The 20,371-nt window shown below is 36.5% G+C and overlaps 1 protein-coding gene across 1 annotated transcript; it reads right to left on the reverse strand.

Moving 5' to 3' along the window:
• Positions 1-2,423: 2,423 nt before the first annotated feature.
• ITGB1 (integrin, beta 1 (fibronectin receptor, beta polypeptide, antigen CD29 includes MDF2, MSK12)) lies at positions 2,424-19,147 on the reverse strand. Its single transcript, XM_010006978.1, has 14 exons — positions 19,089-19,147; positions 18,755-18,840; positions 16,998-17,220; positions 15,012-15,182; positions 14,516-14,754; positions 13,163-13,318; positions 12,176-12,271; positions 11,236-11,325; positions 10,371-10,511; positions 10,046-10,248; positions 7,871-8,109; positions 6,173-6,395; positions 4,767-4,999; positions 2,424-2,676 (listed from the first exon to the last, which is right to left on the reverse strand). The coding sequence occupies exons 3-14, from the start codon at positions 17,143-17,145 to the stop codon at positions 2,456-2,458; spliced, it is 2,160 nt and encodes a 719-aa protein (XP_010005280.1). The 5' UTR covers positions 17,146-17,220; positions 18,755-18,840; positions 19,089-19,147; the 3' UTR covers positions 2,424-2,455.
• Between the last annotated feature and the right edge of the window lie 1,224 nt (positions 19,148-20,371).

Genomic DNA, 20,371 nt, shown 5'->3' on the forward strand with positions numbered 1-20,371 from the left:
GAGATGACAGCACTGAGGACATTAGATCCTGAAAGAGTCATTGGGTGGAGAACAAGAGCACAGAATGGAAACTACACACCATATGGCTTGTTAGGTGCTTGTCCTGCATGCAACAGAAAGTACCCAACTAAATGAATAGTAGCAGAGAAGGTAACAGGAACTTAACCAGATGGATTAAGTGAAATGTTAGAAAAGAACAAGATTTCCATTTCCTCCCCAGAAAAACTGACTCAGAAGAAAAATAGAAAGGTGGTGAATGTGGTTGGTATGGCAAGCAAAACAAACACTTCTACAATCAATTTTGGACACACAGGAAAGTGAAATGACTGCAAAGAGAAAATGAAAGTGTATTTCATCAAGGAAGGGCTCAGAATACTAGACCAAGTATTTGAAATTTTTGTTACAGTAAATACTCTTCATTCTTGCTTTCTCCCCTCATTTTTCCTTTACAAAATCTTTTGAGTGCAACACAGAAAAAGGCAGACAGCAGACAGAATAAAATTAAGAGGTAGAGATCCTTTCCTTCCATGGGCTCCTTAAAAGGTCCTTGGATATTTAAAGGGACGTGCTGCCTTCCTGACTTTGCTCCCCTCCCTCTAATCCAACCTCTGTACTTATCTCTCAACACTGTTCCAACATCAATTCCCAATCTTATTCCTTCCCCAGCAGCTGGAGATTCCTGGGGAGGAGGAGAACACCTAAAGCATTCAAGAAAGCAAAACCTCAAAGTCTGCAGAAGCTATCTATCCATCTCTTCTGGTTTACTGTCTCGCTCTTTTGGATACTGCTGTTTCTCCTTACATGTTGGGGCATGAAGAGAACTCGAGTAGTCATTTCCAAAAAGACATAAGGTGTTCAGGCGGAGTTTACAAGGAACTAAGAAACTGGGGGAAAATACGTCTAGAGGGGACAAGAATATTTCCTCCTCTCATATTAGTGTTTTTGTTTGTATGGAGACCCCAAGCTGGCTGGGCTATGAGGACTGTGATATAGCCAGTTTAAATAGAAATAATGATGGAAAAAATAAGATGCATCTCTAATTACAAGAGCACATGCATTTCAGACTTTAAACACAGGCTAGTTCTATACTAGGTTGATAAGCCAAAGCAGTTAAGAATAAATAAAAAAAATTCTGTAAGGCTAATCGGAATGTTCCCAGAGTTACTGGAAAACAGTGATATTTATAGGCTGAGATATCTGAGCAATATCTAAACTAGCTTTACAAACATATCAACTTTAAGCAAACTGACTGCTGATTACAGGAAATAGAAGACAAACCCTCCCCTCCCCTGAATGCTGGGTCTCTCCACAATGCAAGAGCTTCTTCAGTCCTAATAACTGATCTATTATACATTCATACACTTATCCCCAAGAAAGAAAGGAAAACAAAAATAAATCAGAGTAGTTTAAGCCAGTACTGGTGTGATTAGTAAGCAGGCAAAATTGCTGTCAAAACAAGTTAAAGTTTTTCAAGTTGCATTCTTTAAAACCCCCAAATCAAAGCAGCAGTAGATAACGTGAGAAAGATTCAAACTGTGATTAACTGTGACACACAGTGAGCTTGATGTGGCATGCAAAGGAAAAAAGGAAGAAAATGAAAGAAGATACAAACTGAGACTTAGAGACCAGCTTTACGTCCATAGTTTGGATTCTTGAAATTGTTAATAGGGCTCTTGTATATTGGATTTTCTTGCTGAAGTAAAAGAAATGGTCAATGTCGAATAATTCAACAGGACAAAAAAGTGTAATTCTCACCTATCACAGGAAAAAGTCATGCTATGTATAAAGAAAAATGTTAGGATTTTTTGCCCTCAGCATAGAATTAATTAATTTTCTTAAATAAAATACTTCCTAGGAGATTTTTAAAAAGTATTGTCTTATCAAGCATATGTGGGTGTTGACTTCTACAGAACTGTAGTAAAAGGTTTTCCTAGTTTCCCAGAGGCAGTGACCCTGCAGCCTATGGACCATAAGCTTATTATTCTTGCATACTTTTCTGTTGACAAGGGGCTGGGAAGATTTCAACAAACCAGAACCAGGAATGATTTTGTGACCAGTTATTGTATCTCTCAACTAAGCCTGTATAAGCATTTACAAGACCTCTTTAACCAGCATAAAATTTTCTTCTTTATTTTATATAAAAGTGACTCATCTTCTAATAAACATTTTAATAAGTTGTAAGGTGTGGTAGAAACTGCACTGCTGAATTGTTCCATCACTATCACATTTTCTCTCTGAAATTTCATTTCAGCTGAAGTTACAACTCCCTTTTCTAACCCAGAATGTACTTCTCAAATAGGTTTGGGTTAGTTTTTTTTGTTGTTGCTTTTTTTTGGGTAGTGGCAACACATAACATATTTTAAAGTCAGCTTAAAATAAGGATGTTTCTTTTCCTCCACAGACCAAAAGGCAGGAGTACAGTCTGAAACATTTCAAGCACCTGAACAAAATCTTTCTATTCTTCCTCAACTACTGAAGCTTTAATACTGATAAAAGCCTCTTGACTTACCGTATCCCATTTGGCATTCATCTTCTCCTTTTCAAACTTAGCAAATTCTCTTCTGTCATGAATGATCATTAGTAGTTTCCAAATCAGTAATAATGCAAGTCCAATAAGAACAATTCCAGCAACCACACCAGCTACAATGGGAATGATGTCAGGGCCACTGGGGCATTCTAGGGAACAAGATGAAGGAAGCATGATTTTACAATATTGTAAAAGGTATTGCATATTCAGGTGCTTTAAAATTTTATTTAGTACTTTAGCCAGTATTTTGAGTATCAGACACATGCAAATACTTCTTTCCTTTCAAATAATGGAAGTTTTGGAATGTGTGCCTCCTGTAAGCTTATTTTTACGCTTCAAATTTGTGTTTAATCTTAGCAGCAGAACAATTAATGTTCTGACGATGGAGTCCACAAACTGCTAATCCCTTAAACTATTAATCTAGAGTATTAGATAAAGTAACTAGCAATTGTATTTTACACATGCAAGAGCTCCAAGTCAAAGGTTGTGTGGGAGGGATAAACCAGCTAGACTACAAAATGCAGATTAAGAAGACAGTCCCCATATACTCTGTCAACAGTGTTATAGAAATAGGGTGTTCCTCATTTTACCTCAGATGGCTGCTATTGCTAGTAGTTTATATATAAAGTTATTACTTTGCCTCTGACTGAATTTTTAAGGATACTTCCTCATCTTGAGAACTGATCTGTACTGAAATAAATTTTTTAAAACATCTTCTTTGGATAAAAACATAACGTACTTTCAAAATAAGCAAATTACATGTTTGAAAAAAGTAATGCAGATGCAAAACAATTTACGGTGAATGGCATAGAAATAATAATCTTCCAAAATTAAATCTAACTCTTCTAGTAATATAAAATCCTCATAATCACAAACTGGACTGGGGATTTTGCAGAGCTCAATGCACAGACTGAAGGAGTCAGGAGGAACTAAATGCAATTCCTGTGCTGTCAATAAGAACATAGCTTAGCCCCAACGTGTAGACTTCTAATCTTGGTACTTGCTGCTACAGGAGTGAGAGAAGTGGGACAGGACATGACTGGAATTCCTTGGCAACCAGTAAGGAACAGCTGTCTGCTCCACCAAATAACAGCCCTATGGAACAGAGCTCATTCCTTCAGCACTTGTATGGCACAAAATTAAGATGCCTCCTGTGGCATGAAGGTTTGATTCAGCTCTTAACTAAGGTAACAGAAGTTTATCCATGAAGAAGAGATCAGAACCCAAAAGTACACAGCATGTCTCGATTTACCCAAAAGAAGGGCTCAAGGTCCTCCCTCTATACTTCAGGCTACATTTTTAGAGAATTTAAAACATTCCGAGTGGAAGTGGTATTTATTTCTAAGAGTCACTAACCACTGTTCTGTAGTAAATGTGTATTAATGATGACCCAAATAATTTCTGAAAATTTCTTGAGTAGAATACACCAGTAAACCTTTCAACACACAGATAAGGTAAGCTGTGTATTTCACATCAGGCTTACAAAAAAAGAAAATAAACCAGGAGACCACACATGGCTAAAGTACAAAACCAGAATTTTTGCACTGTATGATGCAATATCTAGTGATTAAAACTAACAATATCTTTGGTAAATAAATGGTAAATTGCTGATTGAGACATAGATTTTTCCTTTTTTGCATGAGAAGACTGAACAAAATTAAGGATGGTTGACTAGTAAGGACTAATTAACTAAAAGGCTTTTCACATCTGTTCTTGAAGGTACCTCAGTTAAGTAAAAGCAAGTGCTCTCAGAATCAAGTAATTTAAGCAGTCTGCAGTATGGTACAAAATTTTGTGCTGGGGTGTTTTTTGTGTAAGACTGGTCCCATATTATTAAAAAGAAGGAAAATAAAAAAGCAACAAAACCCTACAGACATTGTTTCTAACCTGTAGCACAAGCCCAACTGAAAAAAAAAATAATTATCAACATTTAGATACCTACGACTTACTACAGGACACCTAAAACAAGACTGTGAAGTATATCAAGTTATAACAAACACGTGTATCTGATTGACTTTTGTTTTTAAAAAACAAAACCTGTTTCTGCCAGCCTAAAGGCTTGAAAAAACTAGATCTAGAGAGACTTATGCTTTTCTAAAGCCACTCAAATTCCAGACATCCACAACTGTAACTCAGGGAATATTTCCAAATGCATCTAACTCTCACAAATTAACCAGAGCTACTAGGTAGTACACAACAACGCCATGAATTAGCAACATCAGCAACATCGTGTCCATACCTGGGGTCTCTACCACATGGACATTGGGTTCACCATTAGAGTTGACAGAATATGTGAAGTAGAACCAGCAGTCATCAACATCCTTCTCTTTGCAGTGAGACAGTGGGTCTGGTTGTCCAGGTTGTGGCAACTTGTCTCGACTTTCTACCCGTGTCATGTTGAAATGCATACATTCCTGAGAACAGGTTTCCTTCTTTTCTCCCTTATCGAAAGCTCTGCACTGAACACAGTCCCTGTGGAAGGACAAATCAGAAGCAATGCTTTTTAATACGTCCACAAAAGATTTCTAGCATTTAATCTAAAGAAAAGGAGAAAAATGTGGAAAAAAACCCAATCTTTCTGCCATAAAGGCCAGGAAAAAAGTGAGACATGGCCTTTCACAAGTCAGAACTTTTATGTACCTTCTGATTAACAAAAGCCTCCTTCCATATATTCCTCTCTCCCCGAATGACCCACAAGCTTCAAGGACAGAAAAAAATAATTACCTACATCTTGAAAAGGAAATAAGGCTAAAACTTTTTTGATATCTCCACCTGAAAAATGAATACTCAGAGAAGGCAGTGTAAAAAACTGAATATTTACAGTGAAACAGAATTCGAGAGACAGGTTAAAACTAATAAACTGAGTGACAAGCTTTACTGTAGGATATCCCTCTCACTGAAAAAAGCAGACTGAACATAATTTTTATACTAAGAAGACTGCACTGAGAGAAAACCTTCAAATCAGCCAGACAAAGCCCAGCCACTAAGTTTATTTCAAAATTCCATGCAGAAAATGCTTGGTTTGTAAAAACCTTAATTTCCAAAGTCAGGGATGCAAATTTCACTGGCCCACACAGATCAAGGTTTATTTTTCAACTGTGATGATAGTGTGACTTTTTCAATAGTATTTCAGGATAAAAATTTAAAGCAAAAATCTTTGCTGAAATTTTAACTATTTTGGAAATTGCACAGTATACATATTCTTGTGCCACATTAATTTCAAAAGGGCAAGATGATGGGACTTTACAGCCTGTCACAGTACTGACCTGCAGAAGATTTGCTGTAGATAATCCTACATGAAATAGGGGAAAGCTGTGATCTGCCCAAGTCAATCTGAATGATTAAAGCTGATTTAACAGAATGAACATATTTCTATGCCTAACAAAACACAGCAGGGAAAGAATTGAAGAAACAATTAGCCTACCTGGAAGTAATCAAAATACTGTATGAATAATGTTTTGTTTGTAATTATTGATTCTCACCCAACAACTTTTATTGCCTAAAGGGATGATATGATACGATGTCCCTACATTTCAGGGTAGAAGAAAGCACAGTATGAAAAACCTCATTTAAAAAATTCTGCACATGTAAACATCACAAACTCAAATACATAGAAACTGAGGCTTGGATTTTCTAGGTACTTACTTGTGCTCTGCACAAACACCAAGACAAGTCTGACACATTTCACATGTGGGGCCTTGGAATTTGGGATCTGTACAATTACAGGTACCACATTCACAGGTTCCTCTTCCATTGCAGATCTGCCCATTAGATGCCATACACGGTAAAGTATCCAAAGAACAATCGCACGCACTACCAGTGAAGTTGGGGAAACACTCGCACACTCTGCATTTGCAGATACCATTTCCTGTGCATTGAAAAGATGTCTCAGTGAAATGAAGTCTAATATAAAACAAAATCTTCCATAGTAAGAAATAAAAGTTCACCATCTCAGGATACATACAGAAAAAAGAAAACACTGGTGGAGAGGTAACGAAGATACCAATCAACTAGCAGCTACGAAAGAAATTTTATCTCTGTGAAAAACTACTTGGAGGTGTTTCCCCCCTCCTCCCATTCTCCTACATGTGGATTTCCTTTCATGAACAAAGTAACAAGGCCAGGGAAAGCTGATCAAGTACAATAATAATGGCCATATCTCCAGGGTGGAGTGCATTACAGCACTCTTTCAGCTCACAATTGAGTATGTATATAGATGCATTGATTAGTACCGTCTTCCTATCTATCACTATGTACATCTATAAAGCAACACGCAAAAAGATGAAGAATGCACTAACTTAGATTTCATAACAGAAAAATGAAACACCTTTGGCTCTCCAGAACACCACCATTCAGCTCCTGTACTTCCGACCTCATCCACACAACCAAATTTTATGCTCCTTACAATCCCTACACAACACAGGAAACTGCACACCTGAATCTCCAGAAGGGTTATTTGGATGAAATGGAAATACCTTTGTCTACACCCGTCCTTTCCACTAAGAATAAAATGTTCAAGTCAATGAACATCTGTCATCATGCATTTTGTAACACTACTACCATTGCTTTGATCCTTTGTGGAGCTGGTGAGCAATAAGTGTATTCTGAGCAAATCAGACAGATGAGGTGTTCTCCTAATTCAATTAAGGCTTAGCAGCTTCTGCTTTACTTTTGTATCTCAGTCAAAACTGAGGCAGTAGCTACACTCCTAGCAGGTACTTCTGTATGCCAAGCAGCCTAGGGAAGTTACAGGACAAAAATACATGCAGCAAAATAATTTAGACACTAGCTGCTGGAGGATTTTCTAAATTGCTTCCAATTTTGGGAATTAACTGCTATCAGAGACTTGTTTCAAGCACTTAGGATGTTTCTCTGGATCTTCCATGTTCTAATCTTCACTTACCTTTCAGAATAGTCTCAAGATAGCATCTCACTGGTATCTTGTCAAGCACTCACTATTAGAAGTGAGCTGAGGTCATTATCTCTTTTTATTGACACTGAGCCAGTATAACATTATAATCTCAGGCCAGTTGTCTCTGCATTCTTTACTATAATACCTGAGGGTAATTCTGTAATAAACAGCAGAAGTGAAGTTCATTTTACATGCTTCTTGGAGCAGTGAATCAAGGAAGGCAAAATGCATATTAATACATTATATGTTTATGAACACAGAATTGTTCTACTAATAGATGTTAATCACTACATCTGTGGATGTTCTCATCTTTGTAATCAAGTAGCTATGATCTATAAGCTGAATATCACTAGTCTACAGGATAGAGACAGGACAGACTTGTAAACTGCTGGTCAGTTTTGCCTGCAGGAAAGTCTGAAGTAGTTTCTCACCTCCACAAATCAGACCATTTGATCGATCACAGTTGAAGTTATCACATTCACAATATTTGCCAGAATACACTTCATTGGTGTTTTCTCTTTTCTTGCATACACATTGTCCACAAATGCATTCTCCATTATTGCTGCATATTTCTGTACTGTTTTCCCTCCTGCAGTAAGCATCCATATCCTCACTATTTACTTCATCTGTACTACATTCGCATAGTCTTCCAATCCGTCCTTCATTACATCTGCAAGGTAAAAACACAACCAAAATTTTAAAGTTAATTAAAAGACTGCAAAAATAGCACAAAGAACAGCAGTAAAAGTGACTGTTATCTCAAGGGATATTCTGAGTGAAATTTCAAATGAGATTTACAGTTGACATCTATGTTGCCATCCTTGAAGTAACTCGAGCAAACTGGACTAAGTTGGTCCTATGCTGATTACTTGTTCCAGGTGAGAAACTACATGTCACCACCTCTAACCGAATTGTCACATAACCACTATTAATCCCTCTTGCATGTGACAGAACAGTAATTATTTTAAGAGACAGTGACTGTTCACTATAGCTGCTGTCATTTTTCAATGAAAAGATTTCCCAGGAACAGTAATTAGGCAGCAGAGCAGATGATCTTCAGAGCTGCCAAGATCTTTGGGGATCAGCATTTCTCATTACCAAGGTTAAAATATCAATGAACAAATGGAGGTAGTTCTTGTTCCCGCTAGTGATTGACAACAGCCTGTCAATCAGAAACACTTCTATCAGGAAACTGCTACTACTGCTCTTACCCCCTCAGGGCTATTCTCCTTTCTGTGAAATCATGGGGACACCTGTGACAGGGATACCAAGTTTAACAAGCCTTCCTACAGGAAGAAGGGAAGATACACTTTCCTTTCTTAAAGGGAACATCAAAAACTGACTGCAAAATGGAGCATTTTTTCCAGTATTTATGGATCAAAGCAGCTTACTCCTCAAACTAAAGAATACTAAGCAGCTAGAGAGCCTTATCGCAGTTTTGCAAATGCCCCATTAACTACCACCAACAAATTCAGGAGGTAGATGTTATTCAGGCCTATGCCAGAAATCCTCCAAGATTGTATACGCTATATATTGCTTTATTTTTAATAGTAGTCACATATTAAACCATGAGGAATGAATATTTACAAATTTTATTTCCATAACAGTTCATTAAGTAGGAACTAATATCATTTTCCAAAGTCTAGATCTTGTTCTCCTAGAGAAGTACCTAAATTAATTCTGCTCTTACCATTCTCACCTTGTGTGTTTCCAAGAAGTTTTTGTTTTTGCTGCAGGTTTCTTGGAGGAGAAAAAAAAAAAGGCTAAAGCCTTGACCTACTATGTTGACCTTCAACCAGTCTGCACTGAAAGATTCTGCTCTGCTTTCATTGTGTTATTTGCTGTGTGTAATTCCAGAAAATCCAGTATAATTTTACTTAAATTTCAAACGTGTAATAAGGAATATGTGTCTAATCTAATCCTTGTGATTGGCAATAACAGATGTCTCAAAGGCATATGTATATAAAAATGTCATATTTAGAATGATGTATAAATACATGCAATTAGAAGAAATATGGTAATAAGATCTCAAAAGGTTTGAAATTAAGGAGGCAGAAGAGATTGGGGAAGTTATCCAAAATACAAGGTCATTCTTTATGAGTTTTTACTCTTCCCTGATATGAAACAACTGGTGCTTATCTGGGTAGGAGCTCCTACCAAAAAACTAGGAAGACTTCGAATTTCTCAAAATCAGCAGACCTCACATCAGAAGGATCTGATTAGATCAGTATGAGTACTTGCAAAAACTAACACAATCCTATTCATTTTGTTCCAAAAATTCTGAATTTTGCCAGATTACATAGACCTCAAAATCAAATAAAGAAACAGAAGAGCAGTAAGACCTGTATCATTTAAAGAACTGACTCAAGGCCAAATTCAAATTCTGACTTGTCCAATAGTAACAAACTAACAATCAATACTATCAGTTGCATCATATGGATTATTAGCATGTAAAAATATCAGAAAAGAAATAGGTCTGTGTCAGTCATTTCTGTCCTTTCACTTAAAAAAAAAAAAGGTAAAACCAAATAAAGCCTGATTAAAGAAACAAAAGTATTGCACATATTTTCCTTTCACAAAAATAAACATAATGTCTATTTATTTACCTGCATGCACCACATTCAAACGTTCCGTTTCCTTCGTGGCAGGCTGGACTATTAGGTTCTCCTTCACTTTGACACTGACACTCACAGACAAACTGGAGATTAATTTCCACCTCTTCAGTGAATCCCAGTGGTTTAATTTTAAATGTTTCATTTTGTTCTTTCTTTGGACATTCATTAGCTGTTACATTAATCTCAAATCTAACCTGCAAGGAAAAATAAATTAAGTACCACATTACTGTAAGTTGTGTCTGTAAAAAAATAAAAGTACTGAGTGTTGGACGTGTTAGATGAATTTTGAGCAGCATCACATATACTGTAAGTTTACCTCATCTCCAATTGAAATGTTAGAACATTTCCTTCCATCTTCTTGGGTGTCATTCACTCCATTCTTGCAGAAAGACTTGTAACTGATTGTCACTCCTTTTGGTAGCTTAGTGTTTTCCAGGATAACCTCTGAAGATAGGGACTAAAAGAACAGTTATTAGCTAACTTTGAAATTAGTTGCATAAGCATTTTGCTGAAAAAAAAAGAAAAAAAGGCATTGCACAACTATGCACAGTCTAAGCACCAAATCCATGGATGCAGTGGAATGACATATGTTCCAACATGTCGAGAAATACCAGCCTGGGGCTGCCCATGGTGACCCCTTCTCACAGCTAAACCCTCTTACACAGAGTCAGGGCAGGTCTCTACAGACCTTCTTTGCCCCTTGTATTCCTAAGAAGAAATGGGGCTCATTTACACAACAAAGCCATGAAGAAGGTATTTTGGGGCCCAACCCAGGAGTCCCTGAGGTTAATACAGACATTTCCTTTGGGGTAAAGAGGTTGCAATATGGCCCTTTTCTCTTCCATGTGGAAGGAAGGCAAAAAACTGAAGGTGCTGAAAAAACAGTGCATGTTGGGGTTTTTCTGTTTGTTTGTGCTTTTCTGTTTTGTGAGGTTGTTTTGGTTTTTTCCTCCTTTGTAATGGTGTTTCAAGCAGCTGCAAGAGTGTCTTTCCATTCATCTTATTGCCATAGTGTCTAGATGTCTAATGTGGTTTCACTACAATGACAGTATATTTATTGTTTAGTATAACAAATTCCTATTTTGCAGGAAAAAAAACCCCACCTTGGAGTACCCCCTGAGAAACTCACAATAACTTAGAAGCAAGAAAACAAATACAACCTAAATAAAATCTAAACTTACATTGTATGCATCAATGATCAGCTGAATCACATTGCTGGAGTTTGAAGACAATGTTCCCACCGCTGATTTTGGTATCAGATTTTTCAATTCCTTTCAATATTTACAAAAGAAAAAGGAAAATTATAGACTTACTAACAAAGTATAATTTGTACTATAAATATCTGTATGGCTTTAGTGAATTAACGAGTCAAGATCAAATACTTCAAAAAACAAGGCTAAACTGTTGCCAGTGATCTTCATGATTTTTGAGGTTATACACAGCACTACTAGTTAAAAAAAATATCCAGCCTTTTCTTCTTCTCTGTATTTTCATGTAAAATTTGGTAATAAAATACTAAGACATTCTCTTGTACAAACTGACCACACACAGTTTATCTTCAAGATCCTACAGAAGCAACACACTTGCAGCGCATTAACAACAGGTAAGATGACTTCCAACAACAACAAAACAGCCTTAGTTTGAATATAGATAAAAAATACCTCCTTAGGTTAGAACATGGGGAAAATAAGCACCTTCTTTACACAGTCATTTCCTATTTCACAATCACATCCAGCAGTTTAGCTAATTTTAAACACTGGGAATATAAATAGACCACAAAGGACAAAATATGCTATTTCATAAGCATGTCTCTTGATTCAGTGTCCACACCCCTTTCAGCTATTTTGCTGTAAAAATATTCATAGAAGTTAGCACTGCAAATATGTTTTCTGCTCCCTCTCACCTATAAAAGAGAGGTAAGGAGGGGCACTTTCTCTCTAGAAATCACACCTGCACTCTGTATCAATTTAAACAAGGAAAAAAGGCTTCATAACAAAAACCTGAATAGCAAAGTATTACTTCCATGATCACTTCCATATTTACTTTCATTTCAAATCAAGCATTTTTAATTATTTTAGAGGCAAAAAAGAGAGAACAGAAATACATTTTATTCATCTTTACCTTATAAACTGCCTGGAACTCTTCTGTAACAGCAAAGATTGTTTGAATATTGTTCTCACTAAGCTTTTGTACCAGATGAGCAATAGAAGGATAATCCTATAAAAATCAAACATAAAATACCATTCAAATTTGGGACACATGCTAGAAAACCATTAGAAAGTTTTCTATGCCTAAATACAAATCACCTTTAGAAACATAGGTAAGACTTCTAACTAGCCAGCCCACGTCACAGCTTGACAGGAAAACAACCTTGTTCACAAACATGTATTGAAAAGATACCATATATGCCCCATAAAATTAGGTGCCTTTTAGAAGGGACTACAATGCTATTATTTTACATTCCTGACCATTTAATGTTTCCAACTTAAATTCCCAATCTCAATGTTCCCACAAAATTACCTTTGATAGTTCTCCATATGACTTATCTCAATGAAAACCACTACCTTTTGCACTGTTTCATAATGATCAAATAAAGCCAAATTAAATTTACATTTTTATTGGACAATGCAGACTTAACTTTAGGAATGTATGAACACATGAACTTTCTTTGTAAAGCCTGGTGTTTACCCCATCTAGTATTGATTTTTCTTCTCATTTTTTGTCTGATTTACCTAACAATAAAACCATGAAAGCTATGTTGTTAAGCATACTTTTATCATAAATTTTGCTTAATAACACGCAGGATTATTAACTGAACTACTTACTAAATTAACTAACTAAAGAGGTTAAAATCCAACAACACAAATCATAGTGTGAAATTTGCTATTTAATTAAATTTTCCAATTACAACAATTTTGTGCACATATGCTTTGGTTAAGCTAATGTCACTTCATGTGACACAGAGATAAATGGGTAAACTTCAAAAGATGTAGCAGCCTGAAAGTATATAAATACATACACACATACATACCAGATGACCTAATGAGTTTTTTTGAACTTAAATCCCACAAAACATTTATTTGCCTAGAAGATCGTGTGAAGACTTACGTAATAGTGGCTCATTGTGTACATATTATTTTCCAGGTGACATTTTCCATCATTTGGTAAAACAATTCCACCAAGTTTACCATCTCCTGCAAAGTGAAATCCAGCATCCGTGGAAAACACTAATAGTCTCGTAACATTTCTCCAGCCAATTTGATCCTGAGGAAAGAAACAAATGGATTTTTGGTATTTTGCAGAGATTTATTTTATAGCAATGGAGACTGACACTTCAGAGACAAATGCATGAAAAAGCAGCCAGACAAGAGAAATCATACTGCAAAATTGTCACTCTGGAAATCATAATTCACTCAAATCTTAAAAGCACTTGCATTTAATTGCATGTCCACTCTAAAACATCTGCTGCTTGTTTTTTGGTAAAGGCACAAAACACTCTTTTTTGAGACCTATCTTGGTGTGTTCAGTTCTTACTAGAGCATCTGAATTGGGTTTTAGAAATCAGGCATGTCTGTTCAGCTCTTCAATGCTCTGAAGTCCTCCTCTATGTTGGTACCATGCAGCTTGAACACAGAGGACAACGTAAGAGCATGGCGCACTACTGCAATCCTGAATTGGAAGACTGTGGCTTGCTCAGTTGTTAGGTTCAATAGAATCATCAGGCTTTGCCAATCTAATCCAGATTCACACTCAATATAGTGCTTGCCAGGACTGTCCTTTTTCACCATCGCACTAGCATCTTGGCCCACAACTCCAATTCTGTAACTTGCCCTTTCCCTTTTTAAAAAAAATTCTTCCAGAATTGAAGTCCTAGTTAATTTAAGGGGAGAAGGCCATACAACAAGGTCAGGTACATATAATTTACCACCAAGAAAAAAATAATAGTAAGTCTCCAGATTGTTTCTGCAAGTCCTGACTCCACTGATAAACCATATAATAATATGGTAACAAAGCAGTAAGCTTGGTTTTCAATTGTTTGGGAACCCATGTTGTACAGGTGCATACAATAGTCTGTCAGACTATGGAAACTATTAGAAATTACAATCCATTAAACTATTCTGAGTCAACAAGAAGAATATAGAGCTTTGAAATAATTTGAGAATAGTTGTTTTCTCAGAATTTCATGCGCTTTTGAACAGAATTTTGTCTCTTAGAGCAAACTTTAATAACTCTGGAACATACCTATCTGCTGTGAAGGTGATCTCTAAATTAGTACCTTCCTTGTTTCATTTACTCACTAGAGATCTCTAGATCAACACTTGTATCCATGCAGTCTGCCTAGTCTACCTTGTCTTCCTAGCACGAGGTGACACATTCCAACATCAGTGGCCATAAAACACCAAGGCTGTATAAAAAAAATATTAGATAATAGAGTAGTAAAGAAAACTAATACACACTTACCCCACAAACAGCAACCTGCATTATTGCATCAAATCCACCTTCAGGAGAATCTAAATTCCCAGATATGTGCTGTTTACCTACAAGTTCATTGAATTTATTTCCTTCACTGGTAAGGCTGAGCACATTTTTATAGCTGAATGGACTTGTACAGTTCTGGTCACCGGTACAAGGATTTCTGAGTTTGGCTGGTGTTGTACTTATATATGGCATCACAGTTTTTTCCACAAAAGAGCCAAAGCCTAGGACAGAACAATAAATACTCTAAGTTGAAGAATGCCTCTTTATTTACATGATGACACGACAGAATGCCAGTGCATTATAGCTGAACTGACATCAGAAATAGCTCTCATGCTTGTTTACATGTTCTGTGTGTTAGAATAACTTCTATAATATTGCTAATTAAAAAAAAATGTCTTCTTAAATAATAATGTGAAAAACAACAGGAAGGAAACTTGATTTTTAGAAATTATTTGTAGAATAGGCAAATCCTTCTCACCAATTCGAAAGTCTGAAGTGATTTTTTCCATTTCAAACATCAAAGCTGTTCCGAGACTTTTTACATTCTCTAAATCGTCCTTCATGGAATAGGAGAGGTCCATAAGATAATAAAGGTCAATGGGATAGTCTTCAGCTCTCTTAAATTTCAATGAAAATGTTTGGGGTTCCCCTGTTTCAGAGATAAAAAAAACAAATAGAAACCATTAAAAATTCTACAAACACGCTGGCAAGAAAAATGCCATTTTAGGTAAAGTAGTGATGAAGGTTTTGAACTAAAGGCAAGTGGTTTTCTTCTCTGTTATCTGAAATGCTTAACATCACCATGCTAAGCCTCTTCAGATCATCTTGACATTCAGACAATCACCACCAAGCAGCTGACCTGAGTACAGGCTCTTAGACCATGTAAATACAAGGTAGCTGTTGAACATATCTGCAGTACCTAGGAACTCTCCTTCCAGACAATCTCCATTATATTCAAGGACTATATGAGCTATTAGCTGTGGCTTTCCCCCTCATTTGAATGAAATAAAGCTCCCTTTTGGGGCTGGAACTGGTACACAACCACTTTGTTCCCATTACTGTAGTCCTGTGTCCACATCTTCAGCCTCTGGAAAGTATTTTACATAGCAATCAAAGAATCTTGCTGCATAATTATGAAACCATTCAGTCCAGACACACAGACTTCAGGCGACAGCAGCACTTCAAGGGCTCAGTACTGGGACCAGATATGTTGAATATTTTTATCAATGATGTGGATGAGGGAACCAAGTGCACTCTCAGCAAGTTTGCAGACAACACTAAATTGAGCTGGAGTGTTGATCTGCTCAAGGGTAGGAAGGCACTGCAGAGAGATCCGGACAGGTTAGATTGACGGGCTGAGATCAACGGGATGATGTTTAACAAGACCAAGTGCCAGGGCCTGCACTTTGGTCACAATAACCTCAAGCAATGCTACAGTCTTAGGAAAGCAGCTGGAAAGCAGCCTAGTCGAAAAGGATCTGGGAGTACTGGTGGGCAACTAGCTGAATATGAGCCAGCAGTGTGCCCAGGTGGCCAAGAAGACCAATGGCATCCTGGCCTGTATCAAAAACAGTCTGTCCAGCATGAGTAGGGAAGTGATTGTGCCTGCATCCTCGGCCCTGCAGCTTGAGTACTGTGTTCAGTTGTGGGCACCATGGTATAAGAAAGACATTGAGGTCCTGGGGCGTGTCCAGAGAAGAGCAATGAGGTGAGAGGTTGGAGATCATGTTGTATGAGCAGTGGCTGAGGGAGGGGAGATCTTACTGCTCTCTACAACTACCTGATGGGAGGTTGTAGAGAGGCAGGTGTTGGTCTCTTCTCCCAAGTAACTAGCAACAGAAAGAGAGGAAATGGGTTTAAGGAGAGCTTTAGGTTGGATATTAGAAAAAACTTCTTTACTGAAAGAGTGGTGAGGTACTGGAACGGGCTGCCCAGGGAGGTGGTGGAGCTGACACCCCTGGAGGTGTTCAAGAAGCATTTAGATGTGGTGCTTCAGGATATAGTTTAGTAGTTGTGGCAGCTGGATTATGGCTGGACTGATGATCTTGAAGCCTTTTCCAACCTTAATGATTCTATGATTCAAGGAAAAGGAAATGCTCTTCTAAGTTCTTTAAGTTTGTGGGCTCTCCTCTACTTTCATTCCAAGAAGCCACATTACAGAAAACCAACTACAAAATGCCAAAATCAAAGCAATTTTACCTTTCTGATATATGTATCAATCCATAGTGTATCTGTTTTCTCATAAATTCTATTTGAAACAAGTGATAATATCTAACCCTTCAAAAAACCATTCAGTATTTGGGGTATCTAAACACCTGGGGCTGATCTGAAAGTTTCTGCTATCATTCAGGCTATCTGAACAATACTAGTTTCTGTAACAAAACAGAAACACATTCAAAAGAAAAGATGCAGATGTGATGGTGACAGAAACATTATCCAAAAACTAGAATGAAACTGTCCTTACCGACTCTTAGTTTCAGTACTAATTTTTGTGGCTGGATCTGTGTAATGGCCTCTGGTTTCAGCTTCTCTGCAGCACCTTTCTTACGATTTGTTACTTCTCTATCTTCAAGCACCTGTTTGCTACCTCTGGGATTTTCTATATCTTCCATAGGACAGCCTTTACTTTTTAGGGCTGCCAAGTCATCACATCGGGCAGATGTTGGTTCTCCTTCTTGCAAAAAGTCCTAGAAAACACAGGCAAAAGATTATCAAGTTTATAGCTATCTACCATTGGTTAGACTACACCCACAGTAATACTTTTTACAATGACCCTGTTTTGGTTTTTTTCAGTTGTGTAATAAAATAGTCTTGAAATATGTTAAATCATACTAAATACACCAGTGACTACTATTAAGTCCAGGAGCTTGCATCTACTTACATTTATCTGTATAGAAGATGTAAGCAAGATCAGAGGAAAAAAAAAACAACCTGATGCTACCTCTGACAGACACAGGATGTCCTTTTAAACTGGCTTCTCTAAAAGTGCGAGTAGGTAGAAAAAGCTCTCATCTTCATACAGCTGTCAATAACCTGAACCTCTGTACAGCCTATTTGACAACTACCCTCACTCTTAACTTTTTTTTTTTTTTTGAAAGGCTTTAGTTAAAAGATTATGTAAGTGTACCTTGGCACACCACAACACAATAATTACAATATGCTGAAAGAGCATGGGAGAGAGATGACAACTCTTATTTTGGGAAAATTCCATCTGAAAGTAAGATCCATAAGCAAAGCCAATATGTAACTTGGTTCTGAATAACAAATTGCTATTACCTCAAACCTAAAAAAAACTTTAACTTCAAATATGAATAAGGCTTCTAATGGAGAAACTTTCCCATTCTGATTTTTCCCCCCAAAAAACTATGTCTACAAATCAATCAATCAATCTTAAAGCTTTTGAGTTCTTGATCACTAGAACCTGCAACAAATCTGACAGCTCAAGGCCAAGTTTTAAGGTTAATTGATTTAATTCAATGTGTAAGGTTTACAGGCTAGTTTAGGGGATAGTAAATAGATACTATATTGAAATAAATACACATTATCATCTTCTGACAAGAAACGGGAAAATTTCCCAGTTTCCATTAGCAAACTGAAGAAGAGCTGTAAAAAACATTTTCTTCTGTTTCTAACCTGAAGACAACACTTCAGCATATACTGATTAAGTTGCATCATTTGAGATTCTTACATTTTGCATTTCCTGATTTTAATTTTTAATTACAAATGAAAGCACTCTTTATGTTTCATACTGAAACAAGAAACCCACCCACACAAACCAATTTCCTATCCCCACAAGCCTACAAACAGAAAACTAAACTTTGAACATTTCTTTTATAAAAAACCCTCTTCAATCTATTCCCTTACTCCACCTATGTCTGTCTAAAATTACGTCTTACTCCAATGTCACTGAAAGAATATAATTAAGAATACTCAGACAGATTCCATGCTGGAATGATTTTAAATAACTGAGACAGTCTGTAGGGTCTGTATACACTTAAGATTTAGAAAAGTAAAAGTAAACACATTGTGAAAAGTACGCAACCAGGACATCAGTGAAAACACAGTATCTGAATTTTTATGTATAAATAAGTAACAAATTGAAGAGCTATAGGAAAGTATTATAAATGAAAATAGACATCTCTATACATGTAAAATATTCACTACAATTTGAAACCAAGGGGAAAAAAAAACAAACCATAAAAGGAACTTTGAAACACTTACTGTTTTTTTACACCAACCACAATTTGGTCCTGCTTGTATACATTCACCACATGACTTTGCATTAGCTTTTATGCAGTCGCTTCCACCTAGCAAAAACCACAAATCAGTCACTTAACTTATAAAAAAATGCTAACAAAAACAGAATTTTAGTTTGTTTCATTCTGGCTTTGTAAACTAAGTTCTAACTACAAACAGGTTATTAACCTGAGATATGACTGACATATTGCTATAAGCACTTGTATAACAATTATATAATTATCTACATAAATAACTGCAAAATATATATAGTTTTAAAGTAACATTCAACTACTGCAATGAAATCCAAGTGACTTACCCTGCTGAGCAAATCCATTCCATATCAAGCAACAGAGGAGGCCAGCCCATGTGAGCAATTTTAAATTAGTCTGAAATACATAATCAGAAGACCAAATTGTATAATTTATCATAACGAGTAAGCAAAAAAAACAACAACAAAGCCAGTTGTATGAAACCACAAACTGTGTTTCAGAGGAGACAAGGAACATGAAGCAGACACAAAGTATCTTAGTTGTACCAGCTGGATAGTTTTGCTCTAATACAACCATGTTTGTGGGCCAAACTGTACTTACAAAATGTCAAACACACTAAGTTCTTAAATTATTTTGAAATACTCTTACATTAGGTAAACCAGCAAGCTATGGGAAATTTGGAAACACTGTTCAGTCTGAGTGGGGGGAAGAATGCAAGCCAACCTATTAACATCATCTATAAAAATATTGATGCTCTGTATGTTATCATAGAGACTTCTAAATAAAGATACTGCAGCAATACAAGATGGAAATGAAGCTTCTCTATTCATGTCTCTGTTTCAAGATAAATGCCTAGACCATTTCCAAAGTATTTTCCTTCAAAGGGCATTTTACAGCCTAGCTTTGCACCATATATGCTGAACTAGAAATTTCCTCTCATATTATACAACCTAAAGCATCCTTGATGTAAACTCAGCCTCTTTTTTTTTTTTCTTCATTAGTGAACAGATAATTAACGGGTACCATACTTACTGAAGAAAAAAAACTCTACCCTTTGTTCAGTACTATAAATCCTAATGAAAGCCCAGCACAAAAAACACATACAAGCTACATTATCTACATGCTTTTAAATACAAGATCTGAATGCTTATAAAACAACACTTACAGTTACTGACTTGTAATTTTCCCTAATTAGTGGTGAGACTTCACTTAGTACTCCAGAGCTAGGATCACATTCTAAAAACAGGTTTCAAATAGACCATTCCCCCCCCAATATTCTTTTACTCTAACAGCAGGTAGCCTGCCAGGTTCAGTGGTCACATCTTTGAAATTTTGGTACTATTTTAAATTCCATTTTTCTTTTATTCATCATAAGAATTCTGATAACTTAGACAATGGCTGCCAGTTTCCTTGGTCATGCTAAAATGTTACTGCGAATTGAAGCCTTTCCAGCCATCCTGCAAACATCAATATTCTTAATACCTTTTTGTTCTAAAAAATATCTTGCAACATAGCCAAGGAAAAGTGAATTTGGCAGTCTCTTCAAATGAACCTGTCATTTTCTAGAAGACGTACCGTTATTCATTTAAATTAGCTGCAAAGTGAGCAA

Source organism: Chaetura pelagica, unplaced genomic scaffold (genome assembly GCF_000747805.2).
Source record: "Chaetura pelagica isolate M959 unplaced genomic scaffold, ChaPel_1.0 scaffold17, whole genome shotgun sequence".
Classification (NCBI taxonomy): Eukaryota; Metazoa; Chordata; class Aves; order Apodiformes; family Apodidae; genus Chaetura; species Chaetura pelagica.